General features: G+C 47.7%; 1 protein-coding gene across 16 annotated transcripts in view; it reads right to left on the reverse strand.

Annotated features, from left to right (window-relative positions):
• Positions 1-27,263, reverse strand: part of PTPRT (protein tyrosine phosphatase receptor type T) — a 1,028,419-nt gene that overhangs the window by 149,796 nt on the left and 851,360 nt on the right. For all 16 annotated transcript variants that reach the window (XM_036902260.2, XM_036902256.2, XM_036902251.2 and 13 more), the window contains one exon: positions 8,223-8,358. In XM_036902260.2, the coding sequence (XP_036758155.2) occupies positions 8,223-8,358 (136 nt within the window). The remainder of the gene's footprint in view (positions 1-8,222; positions 8,359-27,263) is intronic.

Consider the following 27,263-nt stretch of genomic DNA (forward strand, 5'->3'; position numbering starts at 1 on the left):
TGAGCCAAGAAGCCACGGCAGCAGAAGGGAAGCCCTGTGCCTCCTCAGGAGGCTGAACTGGGAGGCTGAGCCTCAGGGCAGCACAATCTGGTCAGTCATGAAACTGTTCAGTATCCTGGGCCAAGTGAGCAGTGGCCCTAGATGATGCAAGGGGTGGCGTGTGGACACTGGGGGAGCCCTTGCAAGCGGTTCAGTCCCCTACACCAACCATACAAGCTGGCACTGTGAGGACACCATTCCACTCCTTCATTGCTGGCTCTGTGGTCCAGTGCCTGGAGATGCAATTCCTCGGGGGCAGAAAGTGCAGGATCCATTTGACAAAGACTTCGACACCTATGCTCGCCATATAGTCAAGAACACTGGGCTGAGAATCGAGAGGCCAGCATTCTGACCCACCTTTTCCACTTGCTCTCTGTGGCATCTAAGGCAAGTCAGTTCCTCCCCATGGACCTCTGTCTTCCAATCCATGTACCAAGGTGGGTGGCATGGGTGACTGCCAGCTTAAGCAGCACTGGTGAGTGGAAATTGCTATGTCTTAGCATCCCAGCACTTGGGAACTGCATGGCCTTGAGCAAGTCGCTAAATATCTCTGAGTCTCATTTTCTCCATCTCAAGGTTGGAGGCAATAATTACCCACTCAGAGAGTCACTGTGGATATTAACATTAGAGTATATTAATCTACATTATATTCAAGTCATATATGATACATAATACATATAGAATTTTAAGCAAATTATATTAATCTCAATTAATGTTAGATTATATGATTGAAACACCTGAAATATAATAGGGCTCCATAAAGGAGAGTGTATGTCCCTACCTCATCCATAGATAGAAGGTTTGCAGCTTCTTACTCTGGTGACTAGGAACAAAGTAATCACTGCTTTAGGAATATTTTAGAAAGTAGTAAAATAAGAACAAATACTTAGGTAGCCCTTCTCATGTACAAGGCATTGCTCTCGGCTCCTCTCATGCACTGACTCCTGTATTCCCTACAAGCACCCTGACACAGAGACACTATTACCATCTCCACTTTGCAGATGAGGAAACTGAAGGTTAAGTGACTTGCCTAAGCTCACACAACTAGTAAACTGGATTGGACAGCAACATGGCTCCAAAGCTCCAGTTCTTGACCACTGGCCTGTGCTGCCCTTGAGGGAGGAAGAAAACTGGCGTGTGATGAGCAGTCCAGTGGGCCAAGCGTCAAGATGGCCCAGGCCCTCTCATTCTCAATCCTCTCCTCAACTGCAAGGAGCAGGCAGTGTTCTTCTCATTTTTAGTTGTGAAATCTAAGGCTCTGAGAGGTCACTCCTTGCTAGTTCCACTGTTTTATGCATTTTGGGACCATTTTCAAGGCCTCCATCCTGAGCCAGGATCTCTTCACTGGCAGCAGCCCTTGGCTGCACTCTTGGGGCCCAGACTCCACTTAAGATTCTGGACCCCTTGGTTTCCTGCTCTCACCCTTCAGGATTCCCTTTTGCCTGAGCCACCTCCCAATGACAACATGCTTCCTTAACCTTCAAACCATCTCCTCCAAGTGGCTTTTCTGAGTTACGCTCCAGGGCACCAGAGCCAGTGCTACCCTTGATCCAGCTGTAAGCCAACGCCAGAATGATGACAACTGACAAGCTTCTATTACTTGAGTATCTTTTCTCAATTAAATTGCAAGGCAATCCTTCCAGGGCAAGGATTACAGTTCTTTATTCTGTGACCAAAACACAGTTTACATGAGTGTGTTCTCCAAGGCCTGAGGAAGATTTACTTTACTGAAGTTCTAAGTTTACAAGGATACAGTGATATTGCAAGTAACAGATTGCCTGGGACCAAAAATCCTGAGCAGGAAGGAGGCCATGCTTTGAGAAAAAAACCCCAAACTTAATAAATCACATACTGCAGAATCTTCTTTTCAGCTGGCTGACAAGATTGACTTGAGGTACTCCTTGCCTTTCTTTTATACTATTTAAACTGGACTAAGTTATCTATTTAACCATCCATCTGACCATCTACTCACCTGTCTAGCTTATAAACCCACCCATCCACCCTTCTATCCACCCATGCATCCATCCCTCTATGCATTGATTCTTGCCTTCCTGTCTCCCTCCATCCAGCAATCCATCCATCCATCCATCCATCCATCCATCCATCCATCCATCCACCCACTCAACAATTTATCCGTCCACCTTTCTATCTAGCCCATAAACCCACACATTCATCTATTCATCCATCTCCTCATTTACTCATTTATCCAACAACCCATCCATCATCCACTCACCCATCTTTCCATCACTAATTCAGTAAAAACTTCTCATGTGCCTACTATATGCCTGTGTCTGCCAAGTGCTGGAGATAGAGACATGAGATTTTGATCCAGCCCGTATGTATGATGGGAAAGCCAGACAAGAAACTTATAAAACAGATGATGACAATAGCTGCTACTTACATAATAGGTCACATATATGCTAGCACTGTTCTTAGCATATTAGGTGATTAATTTTTAACCCTCACTATGAGGTCTTATTATCTTTGTTTTACAGATGAAGAAAGTGAAGCTCAGAGATGTTCAGTACCTTGCCCAAGTACACCCAGTTGGTAAGTGGCCTGACGGGGATTAGAATCCAGGCTGTCTGACTTCAGGGCCTGCATTAATACCCACTCTACTCCATTGCCTTTTGGAGTGATAGTTGGTGGGACACAGTAGCACAGGGTGCTGCGAGAACATTCTGAGGCTGATGGTGGAGGGGAAGCAGGGGGAAGGGGGCCTAGCATCCTTGATACCTGGGTTGTAAAGTCAGGGCACATCCAGAGCGAGCAGGAGAAAGGGTATTTTCAGGTGGATGGCACTGCGGTTATGGAACACGGGTGGGTTGGCAAGGTGAGAATGTCAGACGTTGGCAGGGCCTAGTTGCCAAAGAGCTTAAGGAGTTTGGTCTCAATACCATAGGTCCTGGGGACACCCAAAGAGCCAGGTGGCCAAGTATGTTTCTAGATGGATGATTCTAGCAAATCCACAGTATGAGAAGAAAGTTAGAGGAGAAAGGAGTAGGGGTTGTAAAATCTACTGCAAAGGTCAAAGCAAGAGACGTTGGAGGCCTGTCTCGCAGCGGCCACAGCAAAGGAGAAGAGGTAAATGTGAAAGGTGGTTAAGACACAAAATCAGCGGGTGATTACATGTGAGCATATTGACGAGGACTTCCAAGGTCTAGCTTGAGTGGCTACCCATGTGAGTGTGAATAGAAGGATTCTTTCAGGGTGTGGATTAGGCAGCCGTTTACAATGGCTGAACAAAGCAAATGCACATTCCCGTTGGGCTGCTTCACCACCTCAATGAAGCACTCAAAATTATGTCACAAATTCAGCATCTCAGCAAGTCCTGTCTGATATCTCAGTCAGGTGAACCGGTGCTTAAGTGTGTGGACTCTGTTATTGGATGGGCCAAGTTGAGACCCAGTTCTGCCACTTATTAGCTATGTGATTTGGGGCAATGTCCTTAAACTGTGCATGTTTCAGTTCTGGGATCTGTGGCACACTGTCATCTAACAGTGGCAACAACTCTTGGCTCACTCAGTAGTTAGCTTTTCCTACGGACCCACTACTTTTTTCCTGGACTGGGACATAGGGACATAGTGTATTCCCTGAAGGCTCAGACATAGTACATTTTTCACACACTCTTTGAACCTTACCACCCCCCACCACAGGACCTTTGATGCTCAATGTTGGTATTTGGGTCTGTGTTCTGAGTGAAGTTTTTTCCCCCAAGAGATGGAGTGTTAACCCTGCATCCTATCTATTCTTTCACTGGGCTTCCCCATTCAACAAGTTTTTAGGGAATCTCCAGTACTTGCCAGGCAAATTGTGATAAGGATGAATCAGAATAGGCAGCTGATGGACCAATGGAGAAGATAAGATGTGAATACAAATGACAAATACAGACAACATGATGTGGATCCTCATAGAGAGGGTGCAGATAGTGAAGAGATTGTATCCAGACTGGCTCAGGAAGGTTTCTTGGAGAAAGTGGCATTTGAATTAAGCCCTAAATATGGGTAGTGTTTGGTCACATGGAACTGAGGGACAGACATTGAATGAAGAGGAAACTTCGTGAGCAGCAGTATAGGAAAGGAGGACATTAGGAAATCTGCCAGAATCACTGTGAGCAGGGGGTCTGCACAGCCTGACGGGCTCTCCTGGTGAGCTAAACATATGCTTCTTCCCTCATTTCCACCTCATGAGCCACTGTCACAGGGGAGGAGAAGCCACTGATTTTGCATAGCCAGTCTGAAAATCAATGCTTTTCATTTTTATAAAAGTCACTTGGGCTACAGGGTAGAGGATGTGTTTGAAGGTTGGGGCCAGTCAGAGAGACCGGGGAGGAGCCTCATACAACGGAGCTCTAGAGGCCCGCACCAGGGAAGAGGCAGTGGAGAGGAGAGGATGTGACCAAGAGAACACAAAGATGCAGGTTCAGAAGTATCAGGGTGATGGGGTCCTCCTGGATTGGGAGCAGGTCGGTGGGTAGGTGACGACTTGGGCTCTGACCATAATAACCACGCTGGTTATGGACTCCCTCTGGGAAGGGCTCCAGGGTGCCTTCTCATGATGCTCATGTAGTGCTCTGACTCTCCATGCAGCCCTGTCTCTGCAGGGTTCTGCATTCAGAGAAGCGCAGTCCAAAGAGCCAAGAGATGTCGGAGGCCTGTCTCGCAGTGGCCACAGCAAAGGAGAAGAGGTAAATGTGAAAGGTGGTTAAGACACAAAATCAGCAGGTGATTAAATGTGAGCATATTGACGAGGACTTCCAAGGTCTAGCTTGAGTGGCTACCCATGTGAGGATGGATAGAAGGATTCTTTCAGGGTGTGGATTAGGCAGCCATTTACAATGGCTGAACAAAGCAAATGCACATTCCCATTGGGCTGCTTCGCCACCTCAAAGAAGCACTCAAAATTATGTCACATATTCAGCATCTCAGCAAGTCCTGTGTGATAGAAGTCCTCTACAAGAGGAATTCTACACTTGAACTTGAATCTTTACAAACTGTCAGGGAATCCTGTTAGAAACACCCAGCAACATCTCGTATCTCCTTCTGCCTCCTTTCATTTCTCAAGATCCCTTCCACCCATTAAAAACATCCCCCAGAGTATGCTGACTTTTCTTTCTCTCCTCTCCCCTCTTTCTTCCCCAGTCTTCTGAATGTAAATGGACTTAGCTCCTTTCATTAAGCCCTTCCCTTGGTCCTCTGTGTCTCTAGCTTGTTCTCTACCAGCTTCCTAGTCTAGCGTCATGAAAGGAAAACACCTACCAGCAAAAGAAGGAGAGATGAGGAAGCCCTCAGGCCAGGGCTGGGAGAAGCTGGGGACAGCTTATGTGTACTGGGAAAGTTTGGCCATGACTGTAGGGAAGATTTTGAGCCAGGCAACTCCATCAAGAGCAGAGAAAACAGGGAGCCCCTATGCTCATGTCCGTGAGGTTAGGGGTGAGACCCAGCTCAAGCCAGCAGAGCGGGAGGAGCGGGTATTTGACTTCTGAGAGGTCCAGGATTCAGGAACTAACGCAGGGTTGCAATGGGACACTGAAGAGCTGTTGACACCAGGATTCTGAGTTGTGATGATCTGCCTTTATGTGAGGGTTTCTTTTCCTTTAATACCTCTTCCTTTTAGGTAGCTGGACATTATTATGGCCAGCAGTCAGTTAGTTAGTGACAGACTCAATTGACCAAAGACGTTCTCCCCATATTTACACATAGGGTTGGGGTCAGATGAAGCAGAGTTGCTTCCAAGCCCTTCACTGTCCTTTGGGGGCATCTCTAGGCATCAGAAGACATTGTATGTTAGTGGAAAGCATGTGAGTCTATGTTTAATTTCTCTTTTTTTCTCCTTTTCCCTCTCTCCTGCCCTGTCTTCCTCTTTCCTTCCCCTATACCCATCTATAAATTATTACTATCAACTAGGTCAGCAAAATGTCTTATTTTCTCCAAAGGAAACTATATGCCAACCTTGATGAGCACTGTCCCTCCCCAGCCCACTGCCATGACATCTGAGTTTTGTCTCTTGGGAGAAATGGTGCTCATGTGACAGCTGTTGGTTGGGTCTGATAGATGGTTTTGGTAGTGGTGAGAGATGATGAAGATAAGCAGAAGAGGTTAAAACCACGCAAAGGACTCACTTTATACTTGCTCTCATCCTGGAAGCTGAAAGCCCTTTCCTCCCTCCCAAAAAGTCACACATTTCAGAAATAGCTGTTGAGAAGGAAGTGAAATTTCTTCACAAGCTCACAGATGACGGTGACGTGGGTTAAGCCAGGCTTTAGAAAGAGCAAAATTGGAAGAGCCTATCTGACTTACAAATCAGCAGCAAAGGATGAGACCATTTCAGGTTTATCAAAGAGGAATGCAATTCTATTAAATTGGTTACTTCTTCCAGGTAGACAATCCCCAACTCACCTCTGCCTCCATTACATCTGCGACTCTAAGGAACGTGTCAACAATCTTTTGTGTGCAATGTACTTACTGCCGCCAGAGAAATCAAACCGCACGTTCGACCTCATCTACTAGTAGCTGCCTTGTCACTGAGACATACAATAGGGCCGTGTTTTATGGGTGGCGGAGATGATATGACAACGCACTGCAGTCCTTAACCCTTTGGGGGCTCTAGATCGCTGATATTAACATAATGCCTTCCCTTCCTCCTGGCTACTCCAGCCAGAAAATCAGTAGCTACACGAGAACCCTGGCTCTTCAATCATTATGCTGGGAACATGAGGAAAGAAGTGATCCTGTTGGACAAAAGATGCCAAGAAAAGATGTCCTGGCCAGAGGGAGGGCTGGCTGACTCGGAACAAAGCCAGGAAAGAGACAGGGAGATTCTGGTGCTGAAATGACTGCACAGAAACCCAATGACATACAGTAGAAATCCAATATTTCTGACTCACCGATGGCTGAAAATGGGGTCTTTGTTTTTGGTTTGGTGTTGTTTTGTTTTTTAAACTTCCTGCATTTATAACCTGCGACTCCTTAGGTAGGTAGAAGCTGGAAGTGGTCTTTAGGGCATTCTGTCCCTTTGTTCTGGTGGGGGAAAAATTTCATGAGCACTTTTTGTTTTACAGATGGAAATAAGCCCTTGGTCCGTGTTACTGGGCTTGCCCTGAACTCAATGAGCAATCAAACCCAGAGGTCCAGGCTAAGGTGTTAAGTAGTTTGTTTAATGATGTAAAGTCTCTTTAATTTGGGGGCAGGGCACATTGCGGCACATATATAATGTAGATAAATGTTCTACATTATAATGTGGACACTGGCAGAGTGGGGGAGTGGGAGGGTAAGAGTCCAAAGTTGGGACCGTACCATTGAAACTGAGAATACATGGAGGTGGGTGGTAGGCATGGAAACATGGTGCCAATCTAGGGGCTGAGGGTAAGTGGGTTGTGGGATGCCCTGTTTAGAGGAATAAGTGTGCACCCTGGGGACAGTGATGCTGATGTTCACCAGTTTTCCCTGATGAATATTTCTTTCCTTCTCTGAAATTCCCTTGTCTTATCCTCAAGCCTTGTGAATGTCTGATAAACAGATGTCACTGTAGTGATGTGCACCTTGGCTGTCACGAGCAAGGTAGCCTGGAGGAAATGCATGCTATATGAGATGACTGTGGCAGTTGACCAGAGGTGCCCACCCTGTTGAGAGTTGACAAATAGCAACAATTCAGCTGGGAAGGTTTTGTGGGACATGGAAAAGGAAGGAGCCTTCCTTTGGGGCTATGGCACGATTGGAAGCTTTATCCCTGCCACGCAGAGGGCAGCTTGGGAAGCTGCCGCTTGACCGAAGGGAAACTGGGGATGAATGAAGGTGAGAGGGTGAAGCATTACTTCCCTGCATCAGTATTTCTGGGCTTCTCTGTGTTCCAGGGTCTCCCAAATAGTCTTGATGACACAACCAATCTCAATAGACTTGCTAACTCTGAGGAGGCTCAGGATATGTGGAGCCCCATGGCACACAAGGGTGGCCCGACCGAAGGGACTACTGGCCCCATAAGAAACTGGCTGTCCACCAAGCAGGAAGGACATGCCCTTCAGACACCAACACAATGAGCCACAGTTAGCCCAAGTTTTTCAGGACTCAACAGTCATATCATAGGGTCGCTGCTCAGAGGCACTGACAGAGTGAGGACCTGGCCACACAGCAGTACTGGGGCCATCTGGGGTTGGCAGCATCTGCAGGGCAGCGACAGAGACTCACCTCCTTTTGATGGTCAGCATCACGCCCAGGAGAATGATGATGAACATCAGGAGGCCGGCGATCACACCGGCCATCTTCACGGTGCTGTCCACCTGCTTCTCTGGCTCCACGGTGTTAGAATTCTGAGTGGAGGCACCTTGGAGCGGAAAGGACACGGTGATGTTGAAAAGGCTCACATACATGATGATAACTATAACGACAACAGGTCCCACTTATGGAGTGCTATGTGCCAGACACTGTGTTAAAGGGCATTATATACATTGTCCCATGTAATCCTTTCGAGGATTAAACCATCATGAGGTTAGGATTATAATATCCATTTTTGCAGATGAAGAAACTGAGGTGCAGAGAAATTGAGTTGCCCCAGGTCGCACAACTGCTGTGCTGGGGCATCTTTATCCTTGGGGGGATCCAGTGGAGGGTTTTGTCCCTCATGCTGCTTTGTCCCAGGATCAGACCATGGGAAGAGTTTGATTCTTGAGTTCAGAGTTATTCCCAATCCTACTTCTTTCTTTTTTCAGGTAAATAATGGCAACGACAGCTATGTTAAAGTAATGCAATTAGAATCACTGGGTTTTTTAATATAATAATAATATTTTTGTTTTTGTGCCCGATATGAAACCAATGGTGGAAACATGTATTCAGTGCACTAGAAGGAACTGTCCTGGGTTCAGAAAACTTTTATCTGGCCAATTCCATTTTGGGAATTTAATGCTGATGCTACGTGCCCTGCCACGCACTAATGTGCTGACACAATTCCAGGTAGAAGAAGACTGGGAATGCGGCAGGTACTAATCCTCAGCCCCATGTGGGGCCATTGCGTGGATCCAGCTGGGTCAGTCCTTGCAGATGTTCCAAAAAATAAACACAGATTTTCCCATTTTACAGGTGAGAAAACCAAGGGAACTTGCTCAAAGTCACATGGCCGGGATTCCATGGGTTTTCTCACTGTCTAGGCCTCATTAGTTAGGAACCTTGAATTCAACTTTCAAGTCCACTAGTTCTCAATGTTCCGCCCACAAAAAACCAATTTGCTGACGACCTAGCAAAAGCAAATCACTGAAGCCAGCCTCTTTGTGCAAAGTACCAAGGATCAGAGGCAGTTTCCCATCCAGACACCAGTGTGGACACTTCTGGGGAGCAGTCCAGGGATTACCGGCTCCCTATGTGAATTTCTGCCTGCTGCTCATGTTTCTGATGGTGCCATGTTTGCGTGATGCAGCCTGAATCTAACTAAGCCTTGAGCTGCCCCCTCCCCACTTTTCTGCCCTATCGGCAGCAGCTCATCCTTCCTCAGTGACTGTTCCCTCTCTGGTTGCCTGTGCCCTTGGGAGTGCTCCTCTGGCTTCTCTAAGTTTTAACTCTCTGCAACACTTTGCACAACCCTCAGTGCACCAAGATGATTAGTTATTTGTTCCTCCATCTGTCTCCACCAGAGGTCTGTGAGCTCCCCAGGGGTGAGATTGTGCCTCCTTTATCTTTGTTTCCTCGTGTTAGCACAGAGCCTGGCTTGTAATAGGTGCTCCCTTAATGTTTGCAGTTGTTCGATGTTTAGCTGAAGGGGTGTCATCTCTGCCCACACACATTTGTTCTCATGGAACCAAATTGCATTTCTCCTGTTCCAGCCATGTGTTCACAGAACTCATCTGAGCTGAAGGGATGCTAATGCCCAGAAGCTATGATTCTGATTCCCCAAACTCACTGATGTTTAAGAACAGCCCTCCAGTGCAATGATGCATCCACTCTGCTTGCTTAAGAGCATCAAGTGTTATCTAGATCAGAGCACTTTCCCCAAACTCTCCTATAATGCAGACAAGCTGATTTACTCGGCCAAGTCTCCCTACTGAGAATGGCAAGTCTTCAAGAACAGGGAGAGTGCCCCATTCATCACTCTAATGCCAGCGTCGCGCACAGGCCACCCTCCTCGTAATTGCTGCTTAACAGATGATTATTAAATGACATAAAGGTTGCTACTGAGTACCCACATGCTGTGTGCCAAATTATGCTGCCTGTGGGATCAGATCTTCCTCCTGGAAGGATGGAAAGGTGAGGGATTATATTCAGTTCCCCTCACCAGCTGAAGGCAAGACCAGCACATCATATCCTGTGGCCATCTGAGCAGTCTCTGCCTAGCTACAGCCCAGAGAATTCCTGGGGGAGACAGCCAACCACCTCTGTGGCAAGGCTGGTCTTACATTCCAGAATGAGGTCTGGTTCCAAGCAGCCCCCGCATGGCCCCCATTGCCCAGTTTGGAGACATGGTTTTCAAGAAATGGCTGGTCCACTGCATACCAAGCACAGAGGAAGCTGGATGCCTCAAACCACAATTTCCTCAAATCGTGTCTGAGTCCTCTTACTTGGATTTGGAGGAGGTGCTGGCTTAGGAGCATCTACTCTCTGGTGTAACTAAACTCTACTTAGCACCTGCGATGAGACTCTATGCCAGAGACTGGGGTGCCAAGGCAGAGGAACCCTGGGAAGGACCCTATTGGCACTGGAACACTGTTATTAGCTTGGTCTAATGAGGTTCACACCGCATTCCTTCACTACAGAGCCACAAGCCCCCCACTACATCTGAGGCCTTGGGGGACACAAGCACAACAGGTCCAGTTCCTGCCCTCGGAGCCCATGGTTAGTGGTGGGTAGGGCTCCGGTTCAGAGGAGTAATGAGCCAAGAATCAGTAATCCTTTCAGCTCTGTGAAGGATTTGAACTGAGAGGTACATGGCCTTGGAAAGTACCAAATAGGGGGCAGATGAAGTACTTCTGGGAGGAAGTGGCCAGTGGGGTGAGCTCCAAGCGAGGACAGGCTGCACTTTGGCAAAGAGCACATGAAAGGAAAGGAGCATACGGGAGCAGCAGTAACAGCCCTGGCCAGGCTGTGTAACAGGGCAGGGGGCCTGGGACAGTGGAGAGATGAAACAAAGGTAGTGTGAGGCAGCTGAGAAAGCAAGGACGGTGTGAGAGAAGCTGGACAGGGTCCCAGGGCACAGGATAAACGTGAGAGTTTTTCTTCTTTTCCCCAAGAAACATAGGGAGCCACTTAAGCGTCATTCATGGAGCCATGATATGGTCAGATCTGTATTTCCAACAGGTCATTCCAGCTTCGGTGAGGGGCCAAAGCGGATGGGGAGACAAATTTGGAAATCACTGCAGGGCTCCAGGTGAGAGATGACAGTTGCCTGGGCTCAGGTGATAGCAGTGCAGGTAGAAAGATACAAGGAAAGAGAAAAGTACCTGAAATAGATACAAGTAAAACCCAATGAAGGATTGGGTCCAGGGAATAAGGGGAAGAGAACTGTCAAGGATGACCACGAGTCTTTGGTTTTTATGTCAAGGTGGATGACGGGGCTGCTTATGGGATCAAGCAACAGCGGGAAAACTATAGCTTTAAAGGGAAAACGTGTGTGTTTGGGGGCAATTTGAGCTTGAGAGATACTCTAGGAAAGCAGACAGTTAGACATGCTGGTTTGGAGCTCTGAAGAGAGGTTGAGCTTCAAGTAAACATGTGAGTCATATGTGCATGGATGATATTTGAAGCACGGGGCTTGATGAACTCACTGAAGGAAACAGGAAAGGGTAAGAGGGGAAGCAGGCTTAGAGAGTGACTTGGGGGGCTGCAGTATCTAGGGAGCAGCTAGAGGAAGATACACCTGCATAGGAGATAGAGAGGGAGTGGCCAGATGGGAAGGGAAAAAGCCCTGGAGAGTAGAGTATCCAAGAGCCAAGAGAAGAGAGTGTTTCAAGAAGGCAGGAATAGTCAACTGTGTCAAATGCTGTTCCTAGGATAGAATCAAGTTCCATACCCTAAGGAAAGAGATGTTGGATGGGTTTTAGATAAACTTTCCCAAATAAATTCCAAGACGTTCCTAAATAGAAGCACCTTCAGCAATGACCATGAACTGAGAATGGAACATACTGGATCTGGGGGGAGACATCTGAAAGGCCAGCCCAGCAGTTTAGACAGATTCAATGAGTTTAGCCAACAGGCTTCAGAGCTGTAATCACAAACAGCGGCATTATTAGAAGGAGCCATGCTTGGCTGGGCCAACCAGATTCCAGCTACAGGAATGCGAACACGCCCTGGGATGCGGCAAATCCAGCTTCCACTTCAGCACCCTTTAAAGGGCATTTGCTGAAGCCACTGGGGATTTGTGCCTTTGTTCATAAAGGGTATATGCCAACAGTGTTCAAAGGCGATACTCGTATAGAGGAAATGGCTCTGGGACCAAAGGCCAGGCAGCATTCGCCTGTGGCTCCTACATCTGAGGGGACAAAAAGAGGGATAGAGACTGAGGGTGGACTAGTCTTGCTCCTGCTTCAGAATCGGAGCATGTCCACGAGGCTCAGAGCAGGAATAAGTGCTCAGGGGGGCTGATGAGAAAACCCTGCTGTGACTTACAGGGAAGCATAGAAGGGTCGGCGAGTGTTGGGCCCCTGCAGTGTGATCAGCTGTCCCAGGGAGGCACTGAGCTTCTCCTCAAGTAGAAGCTCAGGTACCATTACTTTTAAAAAATTTAGCTTAAATGTACTGATTCATTGCTGGGTGCCAAGCAATGTGCTAATAAGCACTTTACACATACATACTAAGGCATTTAATCTTCACAAAATGACTTAGAAGGTGCTGGTTTTAATTTCCCTTTTATACAGATGATACAAAACTTCACAAAAGGGTGAAGTGACTTGTCCAAGGCCATCTAACTAGTGAGTGTCAGAGCTGGGATTCAGTGTGTGGGGGTCACCCCCTTGTCACTCCAATGAACTGTCCTTGATGGAGGTGGAGTTAAGGAGCTGCTATACTGGAGCCACAGAGAAGGCTGGCTGTCTGACTCATTGGCCAGAACCCAAGGGAATTTCCGGAAGTAGAGCTAGTAGACCTTCAGTACACAGTAGCTACATCACTTTTGCCTTAAGCCCATGCTTTTCATGAGAGTCAAACTTAGTAAATGTCCACAGTCACTAAAAAGCTCTGTTTTTCTGGGATCACTGAGCAGGATCTGGGAGTCTGATGACTGAGAGGAGGGGTTTGGCTGGATCCTCTTCATCTCCGCCCTCCGCTGGGAGCCACCCTGAGTACAGTCCATGTACATCAGAATTGGCAGCGAGGCACCAGGTGGTGAATTGACCCAACTGGAGGAGCTTCCAGGTCTTCAAACCCACCTCGTGACCTCCGCCTGCACTGACAGGAGACTACTGTCTCCAACGTGGGGCTGCGTGCCGCCTTCTACCCCAGCCAGCTGTGCCCTCCGAGCTCTGGGTGCTCCCCGAGGCCGAGCCAGTCCCCTCCAAGCAGCTGCTGCTGCCCCCTGCCCTCAACTCTTTCCACAAAAGCTATGGTGGCTTAGAATCCAGCTCCCTCCTAGCTCAGCTTGGAGCCTACATCTGGCTTTCAGTCTCTGTTTACTCTTATATGTGGAAACCTGGTGCCCAAGGCATGGCTCTTGGTCTCTTGAAGTCTCCTGCCTTAACATCTGCTCCAATCATAGGGCCCCATCGCCATGTTCCGACCCCCTACTTCCTCCTCCAGTCAGCCGTGCCAGTTTGTATTCTCCCAGGTGTCCTGACCCTCAGCAATGCTGCTCTGCTCAGCCTTGCACCAGTCGGACTGCTCCAGGGAGGCCTGTCCCTTTGCGGACCCCACCCTCTGGGAGGGACGTCTACAGTGAAGACAGGCCAGGAGCCTCACCACCCAAAGATCAGACATATCAGCATCACCGGGGAGCTTATCACCAATGCAGAATCTCAGGCCCCACCCCAGATCTACTGCACCAGGCCAGGTCCCTAGGTGATCCAGGTGTGTGTTAAAAACCAGAGATCATTGACCCGGAGGAGTGGCAGTTAGAATCAGGATTGTTCAACTCAGAGGAAGGAAGACTCAGAGGAAACTTAATTCTTGCCTTCAAAGAGTTGAAAGCCCATTGTGGAAATTGGAATAGATTTGGTCCCTTTAATTTTAAAGACAAGGACTAATATCAATGGGTGCGAGTGGCAAGGATAATTCGGGGTTCACGCAAGGAAAGGCTTTGATGTGGGAGTGCCATCTAGCTGAGGCTCAAGTGCAGCCCTTTCTGATGACACAGAGACGAGCATGAGAGCTGTCGCTGTCCCCAAGTCCCACTTCGACTTAGCCCTCCCTTTTACCTGCCCGCCCTGACTCCACGTGTTCTCACCTCCTGGGCTTCCTGGATGCTTAACCAAGCCCTCACCACCTCACTGTCATGGGATGCTGACTTCCCTTCTCTGCTGGTTGATCCCGCCTCCCACCTCAGCTCTGTATCCTTTGACTCCAGTGACACTCTCACCCTGGGTGAGAGACATTCTTTCTGTAATTCAAGCCACGGGACTCCCTTGGGTCTACCCCCAAACCACCAGCTTACCCACAAGGGCAGGAGAACGTGTCTGGTGACTTGGTGTGCTCTCTGTCAAGCAGAAGGGACTACAGGGCCTCTCTACTCCTGCTAAGGTTGTGACATGCCATGGTTTTGAGAGACTGGTCAACAGCAATGGACTGCAAATCAGAAATGCATGCACTTGTATCCGGACTCCATCACTAACTCGTTGTGTGACCTTGGACAAAGCTCTTAATCACAATGTGATTTGATACCATTATTTGTAAAATAGGGAGTAAGTGGCAAGTTCACAGGGATTTTCTAAGGATCAAATGTAATGACAGAGGTAAAAGTGCTTGACAGACTCTGAAGATCTGCTCGTACATGTGGCATCATGATGGCATGACCTTGGGACTGATTCCAAGGTAGTAGAGGGTTGTATTGGGTCCAGAAATTGAGGGTGCCCTATGGGTGCTGGGGTGATGGTTCCTTGCAGCCTGCTGCCTGATTCCTCCAGGCCTTAGCTGAAGACAGGCAGAGCCCCCCCGGAGTGATTCACGTAACTTTCCTCCTACAGGCAAGACCTGTATCAGGCTTACATCTGGATGACTTAATGGCAGCAATAACATAATTTGGCAACAAGGGATTAATGATTCATTCTCAAAGTGCTCTCACTGGCTACAGGCCCAATTCTACAGCTTTACTTCAGAGAATTACCCCAGTAAAGATATGGAGCAAAAATAGAAGTAGCAGATAAAGAACATCTAATTGCAATTGATAAAACCAAGTAAATCCCGGTGGGTGCATAACCCATGCTAGTGATCATTGCTGATGGTAAAGAAAGGAAGTCAGCTTTCAGGAACACACTTCCTGAAAGATGCAGTCTTTAAAATACATAGTTGCTTCTTAGCTATCCAAGGGCATATTATCCCCAAATCTTACTGTGCTGGCAGTTTACCCCTGTCTACTTAATGACTTCTTTTATTGAAGAGTTGCTCTGTCTTTACTCTGGCTTTGCGTGCATCTGGCACCCAGTAGAGAAAACCTTTGAAACCCTGACTCTAAGCTGCTACCCTCTCTGCCAAAGAAGGTTTTAAGCATTGGGGGCATCTCTGATTGGGGTGGGGGGTTGCCAAGAGGAGGCAACAGGGAAAAGATGGGGAAGCTGGGCAACTTTCCGGCTCTTGTAAAGTCAGGTAAGCACCATATCCCTTCTTGATTTTGCTGGAAGTGAATTATCAGAATGGTAGGCTATTTTTAAGATAGAATTGAAGTCCAAGAAAGGAAAGAAGTTGGTAGGAAAGCATCTGGGTACGTCATTAGATTCAAGCCTCTAGACTTTACAAATTGCACCCCAAGGCATCGAGAGCATTTGTAATTGTGATCATGAGCTACTCTGGCAGCCTTTGAGGATTGAAATTGTTTAGAACAGGAGGGGTGCGAGGAGCCTGGGGAGAAACAAATGCTGGTGCTGACTTTTTAAATGGAAAATGTGGATTCCAGATATTTCACACGAGTAATTGTGATGTTGATTCAGGAAAAAATAATACATAGACTGGGTGATTAAATCAGATTTTTTCCCCCCTTACCATTTACTAAAGGAAGGAATAATCACCAGAAACGAGCACAGGCTTTACATCTGTCAATATCCAACTAGGAAAAGAGAAACCACACCAAACATTTACAATGGAGCAAATTTCCTAGAGAATTGAAACATAGGGATCAGGGGAGGATGGTGGGTGAACCCGGAGGGTAGCAACATCAGGATTCATTACCAAACTCAGACACGAGAGACAAAGGGAGTTGGCAGAGTTACCAGAGCCCAGAAGTGAGGGTTACCTGCCTAAAGCAACTCTGGTAGGCCTCCGGGGGAATTAAAGCCATGGAGGGGACAGAGTTACTGCCAATGAAGGGATCTGAGGCCAAGGGTGGGGGGGACGTCTTCTCCTTCTTGTCCTGCAGTTCGTGTCTCCTATTGACCAAACCCAGATGCTAGATGAGAGGGGGCCTGGGAAACATGGCCTACAGGGGTCACCTGCATATCCCAACACAGCAGGGGTAGAGGAAGGGATGGATGTGAGGCCAAATGGGCCACCGTGGGCTTCCTATGAACCAGGGATGCAAGGTTTCCTCATTGCCACTTTTGAGAGGTCTCTGGACTTATAAATCAGGAGAAATATCCAGTGCTGTGTCTTTATTTCTGCAAAGTCAAGGCCAAGCTGGAGAAATTGTGGCTGGCTTTTAAGAACAGCCAGGTATTAAATTGGGTTGTACCCAGAAGATGGCAACAGAGAAGTAAGAACACTGCACCACATGTTAAATGGTAATGTTGTACACAATAAAGAGTGGACATGTATTTACAGCTTTTACTACAAATCAAGCTGCTGTTCTAAGCCCTTCACATATACTATCTCTTTTAATCCTCACTACCACCCTGCGAAGCAGGACCTGTTACTATGCTTACTTCAGAGATGGGGAAACTGAGGCTCAGAGAGACTAAGTAACAGTAGCAAAGAGTAAAGATGAGATTTGAACCCTGGCAGTCCAGTACAGAGCTTATTCTCTTTAAACCAGTCTACTACTCTGCCACCTCTCTAATAAATAGGGGGAGAGATTGCTCAGCAGAGAAATCTGGCCTTTCCTCAAACATCTGAAAGAAAGAAGCAGGCTGGTATTTAGGGGAGCTAGAATCTTATCTTGACTAGCCAGATTACGACATCTCTGTACTGGTGACAGTCCCTGCTTAGTTTGTCACCTGCTGTGCCATGCAGTTCCATTTTATACCTGCTTTTCTCAAAGATTATCTCCCTTCATGCCCTCTTGCCAACACATCATATTCTACTATCTAAGGGATTGATGAGCATGTCATGTGAATCTTGTTACATGGGCCAAATTATACAGACTTTGTTCAAATGATATTTAAACTTGACCTTTTTAACTTAAGTTCCCTCATACTTTTCACTTGCCTTGTATATCAACCACCCTTTCCAAGCCCTTAATACATGGAGTTTAGTTTTATTATTAATCTCTGGTCTTTCTGCATTATACTTTGCTTGATATTTAGACACCAAAGCATCCCATATTATTCCATCTTGCTCAAGTTTAAGTGACTACTTTCTGCTTTACTATTTATTACCAATACTCCCCATTTGATCTCATGATGACTAACTTTTTAAATTGCTGACTACCTCCCCCCTGCCTCAAAACAGTGCCTGCCTCACTAGATCTGGTTGATAATGCAGCACTTGAGAAGGATTATTCCATCATACCTCTAAGTAACATCACCTAGGATGTTTCTCAAGTAATAAATAAATTGCCTCAATTCATCATATGACAGTAATTGCTTTTAGCCAAGACTTAACTCAGAGTCAATGTCAAATAGCTGGAAAACACTACAGAGATGCAAGGTTTTCAAAGACAGCTTCACCCCTCCTGGCTGGGGAAAACCACTTAAGAAGTACTGCGTTAAGTGTAAAGAAGATACAGATTTCTAATATCGCAGATTCCCCAGATATCACCCAGCCAGTCCTAGGAGGTTGGAATTGACTTCAACACAGACTACACAATGGAAACTGCTAAAAAAAATATTGCTGACAGAGGTTACCCTCTTTTTCAGCCTTAAATGGAGGTTAGCACCCTGTGAGATGGGAATAGCTTTAATTGATTGTTTGAAAGCACTCCGGGCACTCAAATAAATTGTTTCTCACATGCTGATTCTGCTTGATCCCATGCATCTCCCAAATCTGTGTTTTCAGGTGGACCTTGCTGTATCCAGCAAATGCTCTGTGCAGGTCATTTTCTAATTCAGTCATGTTATACACAGTAGGAAAGATGACTATATGAGACCCTTATGGCAACTCTCTTCAGGATGTAAGAAAACTCCTTTACTTTTAAATGTTTTTTATGCATTTGGAATTTAGCATAATTGACTTATTTAAGAGCAGTCATGCCTGATCAATGCCAGACATTGTTATTCTTGATGCATCCCTCATAAGGCATGCCCTTGGCTTTACCACTGGTGGGCTGAGAATCCCTTTACACTTCCCCACAGTCTCTTGTGCCCAGAAGAGGTCCACAGTGTGAGTGCCAGGACCCTAGCTTGTGACCAGACTAGCACCACAAGCTATGCCTAGAGTTAGGTGTGACACTGTCTAAGAACCCAGAGATGGGTGCACTTTGTAGATTGGTTTAGGTGTCAGACCACAGTGAAGATTAAAGGCCAGGATGTGGCAAAGGTAGGGGACAAATGTACAAAAGGGGTCAGGGACCAGCCTGTGGCTGGGATTTTGGAGTGTTCCGCTGGTCAGTCTGTACCCATCCATGCTGAGGGGTCAACCTGTACCTAGAGTTGTGCTTGGACTTTGGCCAGAAATGAAATGTAGCCATGGCATGGAACTAGACAAAGCTAAGTGACTTCCAAGTGGACTGGGCCCATTGCCTTGGCCTCTTAGCACCAACTCAACCCTTGGCTACAGAGGAAACACTCTGGATGTTGCATAATATGAGTGGTGCTAGGATTATAATGCTGACAGCGGGTGCTGCAAGGTCCTGGGCATGCAAGGTAAGTATGACAACCCTGCTGTCTGGGTGCTCACAACAGAGAGAGAGGAGCGTGCAGCTGACCATCAAAACTCAGGGTGATGGATACTGATAAAGTGTGTACAGGGAAGGGCATGCATGACTACTTAGGCAAAACTAAACTATGAACTTGATTTTCACATGCATCAGTGGTGTGAGACACTTTGTAATCAACCCTGAGACCACAGTCGCCTCCTCTCTCCCCTCCCCACCATAGCTCCGTGAGGTCCAGCCGAGGCCTGCCCAGGGATGAGGATGAAGAGGCTGGGTCAGTTCAGCACTGACAGTCCCGGCTGCCTGCTTTCAGGAATCTGCGCATTGAGCCTGAGTTCAGGGTGCTCAAAGCTGCTCAGCTGCAGCAGAGAGGAGCACCCATGGCCTGCGCTGGGATTAAGGGTTTAGTCTGAAGAGCAGATGTAAGAGAGGAGAATGCACACTCTTTCACATGCCCTGCGGCAAAGGGACCGTCCTCTCAGACTTTCTCAGGCAGCCAGTATAGGAGAGCACATGGTCACACTGAATGGTTCGCCACCCCTGGAGTGCAGCGCAGTTCTGGGGCTGCTGTGGCAGCAAGGGAAGCCTTCTCAGTGTAGCAATGAGCACAGAAGCCGACTAGGGCTAGCCTACAGGTTAAATAATATCAGGACACAAATGACCACAGCCTGGCTGGTAAGGCAGAGGCTGAGGCCAGTTGTGACCAGCAGCAGATACTAAGACAATTCAAATGCAGCAGGTAGAACCAAAAAGGGGAGGGTCAGAGCCAGGATGGTGATGGGTGGTGAGCCAAGCCGGGAATGCAACAAGCAGATGCTGCCCGGTGCCCAGTGCTGAGGATCGCCACATCGCCAAGCGTATTCATGTCCTCGGGCTGTGATAATAAACTCCCACAGCTTGGCTTAAACCACAGAAATTGGTTTAAAACAACAGGACTGTACTGTTTCACAGAAGTCCCAAATCAAGGTGTCAGCAGGGTCTCATTTCCTCTAGGATGGGGTAGAACCCCTCCTGCCTCTTCCTAGCTGCCTTTTCTGGCCATCCTTGACATGCCTTGGCCTCCAGACCTTCAGTCCAATCTCTGCCTCTCTTGTCACAGAGCATTTTGTGCCTCCTTTGTCACATGATGTTTTCCTCTTCTTGTAAGGATACCAGTCATACTGCATTAGAACCCGCCCTCATGACTTCATCTTAACTAATTACCCCGGCAAACACCCTCTTTCTAACTAAGACCACATTCACAGGAACTGAGGGTTAGGACTTGAACATCTCTTTTGGGGGGACACAGTTCAACTCACAAACCAGGCTAAGCTGAGCCATGTTCCAAACAGTCTTGGAATGGATTGCAAATGAGAGGGAGATCTTAGGATTTCACTAAGTCAAATGCAAGCACTAATGGGTCAGGGCAAATCGGAGAGCACGCAGTAAGGGTGGGGAGCGCTGCCTGGCCGTGGCTCGAGAGGAACAGGAGGCTCCTGGGCGGCTGATGGATCCTGTCTTTATCTGTCTGAAAAACATAGCAGAGTGCACCAGGCCAAGGTGACCCCGACGCTCCTACTAGAAACATAATTCAGTTTTTTCTAACTGATTTGGGCCAGACTGATCCCCCAACAGGCCACATTACCTGACCCAAAGGGGCAGGACGGGGGAGGAGGGGTAAAGATTAACTACCCTGGGGTAGCTTTGTCCAGATCTCCCCTCTGGAACAGGCTGCTTGAAACAAGCATAAGAGTGCCTGGAAAGGAGAGCAGGCGTGTGGGAGGGAACAAGAAATCTATAGGGAGGATTAGTGGAAGTGTGAGCAGGATCAGAGAATGGCCGGTAAACACGCAGCACGGAATTCAGATCAGTGCAACGAAACCGAGCGAGGGTAATAAACCCAGCAGCAGGAGCCCCATCGATTGCTGAGATTCCAGCCAAATCCACCATGAACATGTTTTCTTTCTTCTAGCCTTTGCCCCTTGGCTTCTGGAAGCAGCCACACTGAACCACTGTGTTCTGCACTAAAAGCTGATCCATCTCCCTCCCCGAAGGATGGCTGGAAAAGCAGCTTTGCTGTTAGCAGAAGATGCTAGAGGGCAGCAGCCGAGGTCCAGAGCGTGTGCGGCCGGTATTGGTGCTCCCTGGGAGAAGGCTCTCCCCAGTGCCCACGCTTCCTGCCCCCAGGTGGGCCTCCCCAGGGCCAGCACCAGGCAAGCCCATGCAGGGCCAGGGCAGCAGCTTTCAGGGAGCCGTTTCAGAGGCTCCTGAGAGTCAGTCTCTTGTAAGTTCTGTCAATGTTAACCATCCACTCACTCATTAGTCCACTCACGCGTGGAGTCAGACAAATGAGCACTATGTGTATGTTGACACAGGGTAAGAGGTGACAGAAACCAAACAGCTCCAAGGCAATGTCACTATAATGTGAATGTGCGTCATGTTTGAGAGGAACCCTCCCTCAGGGCAGGGGACTCCTCTGTGCCACTGGCCTGGCCAGATGAGCATCCCCTCCAGGGGCAGCCTGAGACCCTGGGGGTCAGGGAAGGCTCAGCAGAGATCAGGCTGTCTGAACTGGATCCTAGAGGGTGAGGAAGGCACACTAAGGAGGGGGAGCATCCCAGCAAAGGGGAGGGGACACAGGGAGGCAGGTCCTGCTTCCGTAATCCACCTGACTGTGGCACAGGACGCCAAGGCGGAAATAAGCTGGAGAAACAGAGAAGGAACAGTAAGTAGAGAGTGGGGCGTCTTCAATTCAGGCCAGTTATCCCAAAGCTGAGGGGGCCTCGGAGCACTTCAGGCAGGGTCAGATTTCTATTTCTGGACGGTCATTCTGGCTTCAGGGGAGCATACTTTGGAAGGGCGCTGTGTTTGGAAGACCAGTTTGGAAGCTGTCCCACTAATCTGAGCAAACCTTCATGAATCTCAAACATGAGTAGCAGCAATGAGGAACAGGGAGAAATTCATGAGAAATTTTGGAGGCAGTACAGGTTAGATTTGATGACAAACTAGAGACTGAAGATAGGGAGAGACCAGTCAAGGATGGCGGTTGGTTTCTGAATCTGAATTTCATGGCAGTTTGGATAGAAGGCTGGAGACCCATTTCTTCTTCATCTAACAAGAAATATTCCAAGAAAGAAAAAGGTGTAGGGAAAGCCTCAGTCTAATTACATGTTCCTTACTTATTAGATGCTTGCTTTGTAGGAAGCATAAGCATTCACTTGCTATAGGACAATTCAGGGGATGTGGCCACCGAGAAGACGCTCCCTCCTCTGTATTAAATCTATTGAGTCAGTTGGAGATTGGTAACAGAGCCGGCAGTCAGAGGGATGGCCAGGGGCCTTGTGTCTGCCAGGCTGTGAACATCTACTGTAAAGCGACTGACAAAGACAGCATTTGCGTGCAGCAGATAGAGTACCAGACTCCTCTGCTCTGCCGTCAGCCTGCAGCCACATGGGCAGCCAGATGGAAGGGCTGAGGAGGGTCTTCCTGAATGGTGCCTGCCACCCTGACCTCCAGCTGTGGTCCCTGTCCCTAATTTGCAGGCACAGTCCTGGCCTAAGCTCTGGGACCAACTGAGGTCTTCAAGGGGGCTAGAAGATGCCCAAGTCAATGGTTCAGGGACCTCAGTGTTGTGTCACCTCTGCTCTCTGTCCTGCTCTTGCCTTGGGCTATGACAACAGCTGGGCTGCTATGCTTCTGTGTCCAACCCTTACCAGGGGGCATAACCTCCCTGGGAGGGTTGCTGAAGCCTTATGGTGCCCAAGCCTGCCAGGGCCACCAGGCAGCCTGTGGAACCCTTGGGAGGCTGCCATACTGCTTCCTCATCTGCTTCACGCCCACACAGTTTTATTCCAAAGGCTCAAACTCTTCCTGTCTTTGTCCAGGATTTACAAGACTTCCCAGGGAAAGTTGATTTCCTGGTGGTTGCAAAGCAGGCTGGGAGGGTACAGTATGGTCTGAATCCTGTTTCTGTGGCAAGGTCCTAGTTTAAGGAATTGCCAGGAAAATAACAATGGCGAGTTTTAGCACAGGATGAACAGGAAAGAAAGGAACGATGGAGGGAACTATATTTGGACACCCTCGTGAGCCAGGAGCCATGCTAGAAAAGCATCCGTTTCCTCTGAGGACCCCCCACCCACCAGGATTCAGCCCTGCAGTGCAGGGACTCATCCTGATTACTTCATAGATGAGGAAACCAGGGATCAAAACGTTTGAGTGGATTTCCCAAGTTCTCCAGTCTTAAGGAATGGAGTTGAGGTTCCACATGAGGGCTTGTTCCAAAGCCCCTTTCCTGGTGGAGAACAGACAAGCATTGGGTACAAGATCTGGGTCAGCCTGTGGGCTCAGGTTAGAGCACAGCTGCCTGGCTGACCTTTAATGCATCTACTCTAGCGTCCAGTCTGGTGGCTGTCAGCCTCCTATTGGGTCCAGTGTTCCAGACCGTCTTCTGGAGGCCTGGCTGAGCTCCTGTAGGAGCCAGAGAAGCATTCTTTCTGCCACAATGGGTCTGGGGTGGATCAAGCCCTTTAGGTGAGGTGTTAATTAACTAGTCATTTGTCCCCTGCAGCCTCAAGTCAACCCACTACAGAAAAACACCCACCCCTGGCCATGAGCAGTTTGATCTTATTTTTGGAAAGGAAGTATGCCTGGTCTGCTGGTACATGTCAGTAACCCCTCATCCAGTTGTGCAAACCAAATACATTCCCAGACATTGTCAAATGTCCCCAGAGTGTGGGCCTGGTGGGGGTGGGGGGCGCAAACCAGAATAAAGGGAACTGAACATTCACTGAGTCTCTACTCTGTGTATATACACTTCTGTTCACCAACTAGCCCAGGCATGCTGAAGACATGTTTTACCTCTCGATCTGTACTATCCGAAATAATAGTCATTAAGCCATCCCTGGTTACTGTGCATCGAAATGTGGCTAAGGTGACTGAAGACCCGAATTTTAAAGTTTATTTTATTTCAACTCTTTTAAATTTGAAAACCGAAGCACTGTAAAGTATGTTTACTTATAAAACTCAATGTTTATCTTTTTAGGGCTATGTTTCACTTTAACTGCTTAAAATTTAGCATCTGAGTTGAGTAGAGCTGTAAATGTAAGATTCACATCAGATTCCAAAGAAGTGCAAACACAGAAAGGAAAACATCTTTCATCAGTAATTTTGAAATACTGATGGCATGTTAAAATGATAATATTTTGTATGCATCAGGTTAAATAAAATATATTAGAACTAATTACACCTGTTCTTTTTTGATGTGACTCTAAAAAATTCAAAATTAGGTAATTGGCCCCAATTCTATTTTTACTGAAGAGTGAAACTGGAGGTTTTCAACAGGGGGCAGGTCTGGAGATATGTTTGGCTGTCAAAATTGGGGGATGACGTGCCATCAGCATCTAGTGGGTAGAGGTCGGGGATGCTGCTGAACCTCTTATAATACAAAGGACAGCGCCCCCAAATGGAGAATTACCCATTTCTAATATCCCGAGTGTGAAGTTGAAAAACTTTCCCGTACAGCATGAATTCTTTGCAAGAAAGGCCAGTAGATTAGAGAGACCTGAAGAGTTAGTTGGAGTTAGTGGAGCAAAGAAGTTAAAGCTGCTGTCACACTTAGTTCTCAAGATTACGGCCAGGAGTGTCATGACCCCCTTTCTCCAGATGAAGAAAATGCAGCCCAGAGAAGAGAAATAACTTGGCCCAAATCACCTAGTCAGACAGTGGCAGGGCTGAGATCTAAAGTCCACCTCAACTCACTCTGAGTGCCAGCCTGTCCTTGCTATGCAACGTGGTTCTGCCATTTGCAGAGCACGTGCTGATCAGAAAAGAGGACCCCCGTGTGCTTACCGCCTAACATCCGCATCACTCAGACCCGGCATTATTATTTACATCCGCCATTATTACTACCAGGGGATGAGATTTCACAAAACAGCCTTTGAAAGGGACAGCCTGCTCAAAGGGAGACATTCACAGGCTCCTCACCCATCAAACGAGGCTGAGAAGCATGTGGAAGTAAATGGAACACGATGAAATAAGCCTGTCAGAGGAGGAACATTCAGATGTCTGAGAGGCAAGAGGTAAGAACAAATGCGCCTGACGTGGAATTGGCTCTGTGTAAAGAAAACATTATTGAACTGCTGAAAGTGAACAGGGCCCAGAGAACAATGGCCCGGCGGAAAGGGAGCTGCTTGCACACACTCCGGAGAAGCACTGTTTCTCGATAAACTGGATGTGGGCACAGTGGTAAGGGGCATCTGTTTCTTACTGTCCCTGCATCCTCCGGCCACTCCCATCTCCCTGGGGTCAGGGTGAGGCGGTGGGCCTGTGGCAGGGTGGGGTAGGAGGTGGACACTTGGTGAAGGCCTACTATGTGCTACTACTGAGCAGGACCCTCTCTCTAGGGTCACCTAATGTCATCTTCGCCATGACTCTGACGTAAGCATGATGACTAGTTTGCAGGTGAAATAAAGGTATGCAGCATGCTTAAGGTCCTGTAACCAGGGAGGAGCTAAGAGGACATTCCTGGGATGTTGGTAGTGATTCACAGGGCTATGGGGGTTGATGACAGGGACAAAGTTTGGCTGTAGTGAATGCCACTGAGGCTCTGCCCAGATCTCCTTTCCCAGGCCGACACACCGAATCTCCAGTTGCTGCAGATGCTGGCTGCTAACTGCTCAGTTACCTCCTTTCCTGCAGAAGTGCCATGAGGCCAAGCAGAGTGGCCTCCCCAGAAGCCTATGTCCCCCCATGGCAGCCCACAGCCAGGGGCTGACACAGTGACACAAATGCCGGCCACTTGCCTCCAGGTGGGAGCAACTCTACAAAACGATCCATGCCCCACAGGCCCCTGCAGGCTCAGACCGACACAGGTCTCCACATCTTCCCTTAGTTTCTTCCCCTGCCCCAGCCTGTCCCCCCGACTTTCTTCCTTCTGGGAAAACTCCTCCAAGAGTGATTTGAACAAGACTTCCCATCTCAGGCTCCATGTCTAGAGAACCCAGCCAAATAGTTGGGTTTCTGAGTTTGAGAAAGGGGATGAACAAAAGTGGATGGTGAGGTTACTGGATGGCTGGGCCCCTGTCATCTCTGCCTGCTACACCCCCTTTCCACCATAATAACTGACCAGCCAGGGACTAGTAGAGAGGAGGCCACTGCCTAAGCAACAACTTCGAGAGAGGTGACAGTTAAAGATTTGAAACCTGCATACTTCCCTTGACCAGAAAGGGCCCCTGAAGTGGACATCTCTAGGTTGGTTGCATCTCTTTTGTCTCTAGGGCCCCACAAGGGACATCAACCTCTGGCTCAGATGAGCTCTGCATCCCAGTCTTTGAAGAGTAGCAGGTGTTTATGTGAAATGAGATCAAACTATAAGCTGACCCTTGAGCAACACAGGGGTTAGTAGTGCCAACCCCTGTATAGTCAAAAATCTACGTATAATTTTTTTGACTCCCCCAAAGCTTAACTACTAATAGCCTACTACAGTCGACTAGAATCCTTACCAACATAATCATCTCACAACTATTTTGTGTATGTATTATATACTGTATTATAACAATAAATGAATCTAGAGAAAAGAAAATGTTAATTAAGAAAATCATAAGGAAAAGAGGAAATACATTTTCAGTGGACCCACAAAATTCAAACCCATGGTTTTGAAGGGTCAACTACACTTTGTTTGAGGGAAGGGGCTGGTATTCACTTTAAACAAACACCCACTCTAGACTGGGTACTCCCGTACCTGCCCTTTTCACATTCCTGGCCTTGTTTTGCCTCGGAATACAGTGCATGTGCATAGCCAAATGGTGCCCATTGAGAGGTACACATTATTGTTCCTGCTTAATAGATAGAAGGGGGATCATCACATTGAAAGGACTTGCTAGGACAAATGGTAGACCTGAGATCATAGCCAGATCTGCTCATTTCCTAAACACAGACGTGCTAGGTCAACTTCTTCCCAACCTCAGACCACAACTCAGGTGTCACTTCCCCAGGACCTACACTCCCTTAGTTCCAGGTGTACTTGTTTATTTTGAACACCACACATTTCTCTTTTGTTGCACCACTCATGGTTACAGTTGTATGTTTATTTGTGTACTTTTGGGACTAATGTCTCTTTCCCCTTCCAGAAAAGCAGAAGAACATGTCTTCTTTTGCTCATCATT

This window comes from Manis pentadactyla, chromosome 5 (genome assembly GCF_030020395.1).
Source record: "Manis pentadactyla isolate mManPen7 chromosome 5, mManPen7.hap1, whole genome shotgun sequence".
NCBI lineage: Eukaryota > Metazoa > Chordata > Mammalia > Pholidota > Manidae > Manis > Manis pentadactyla.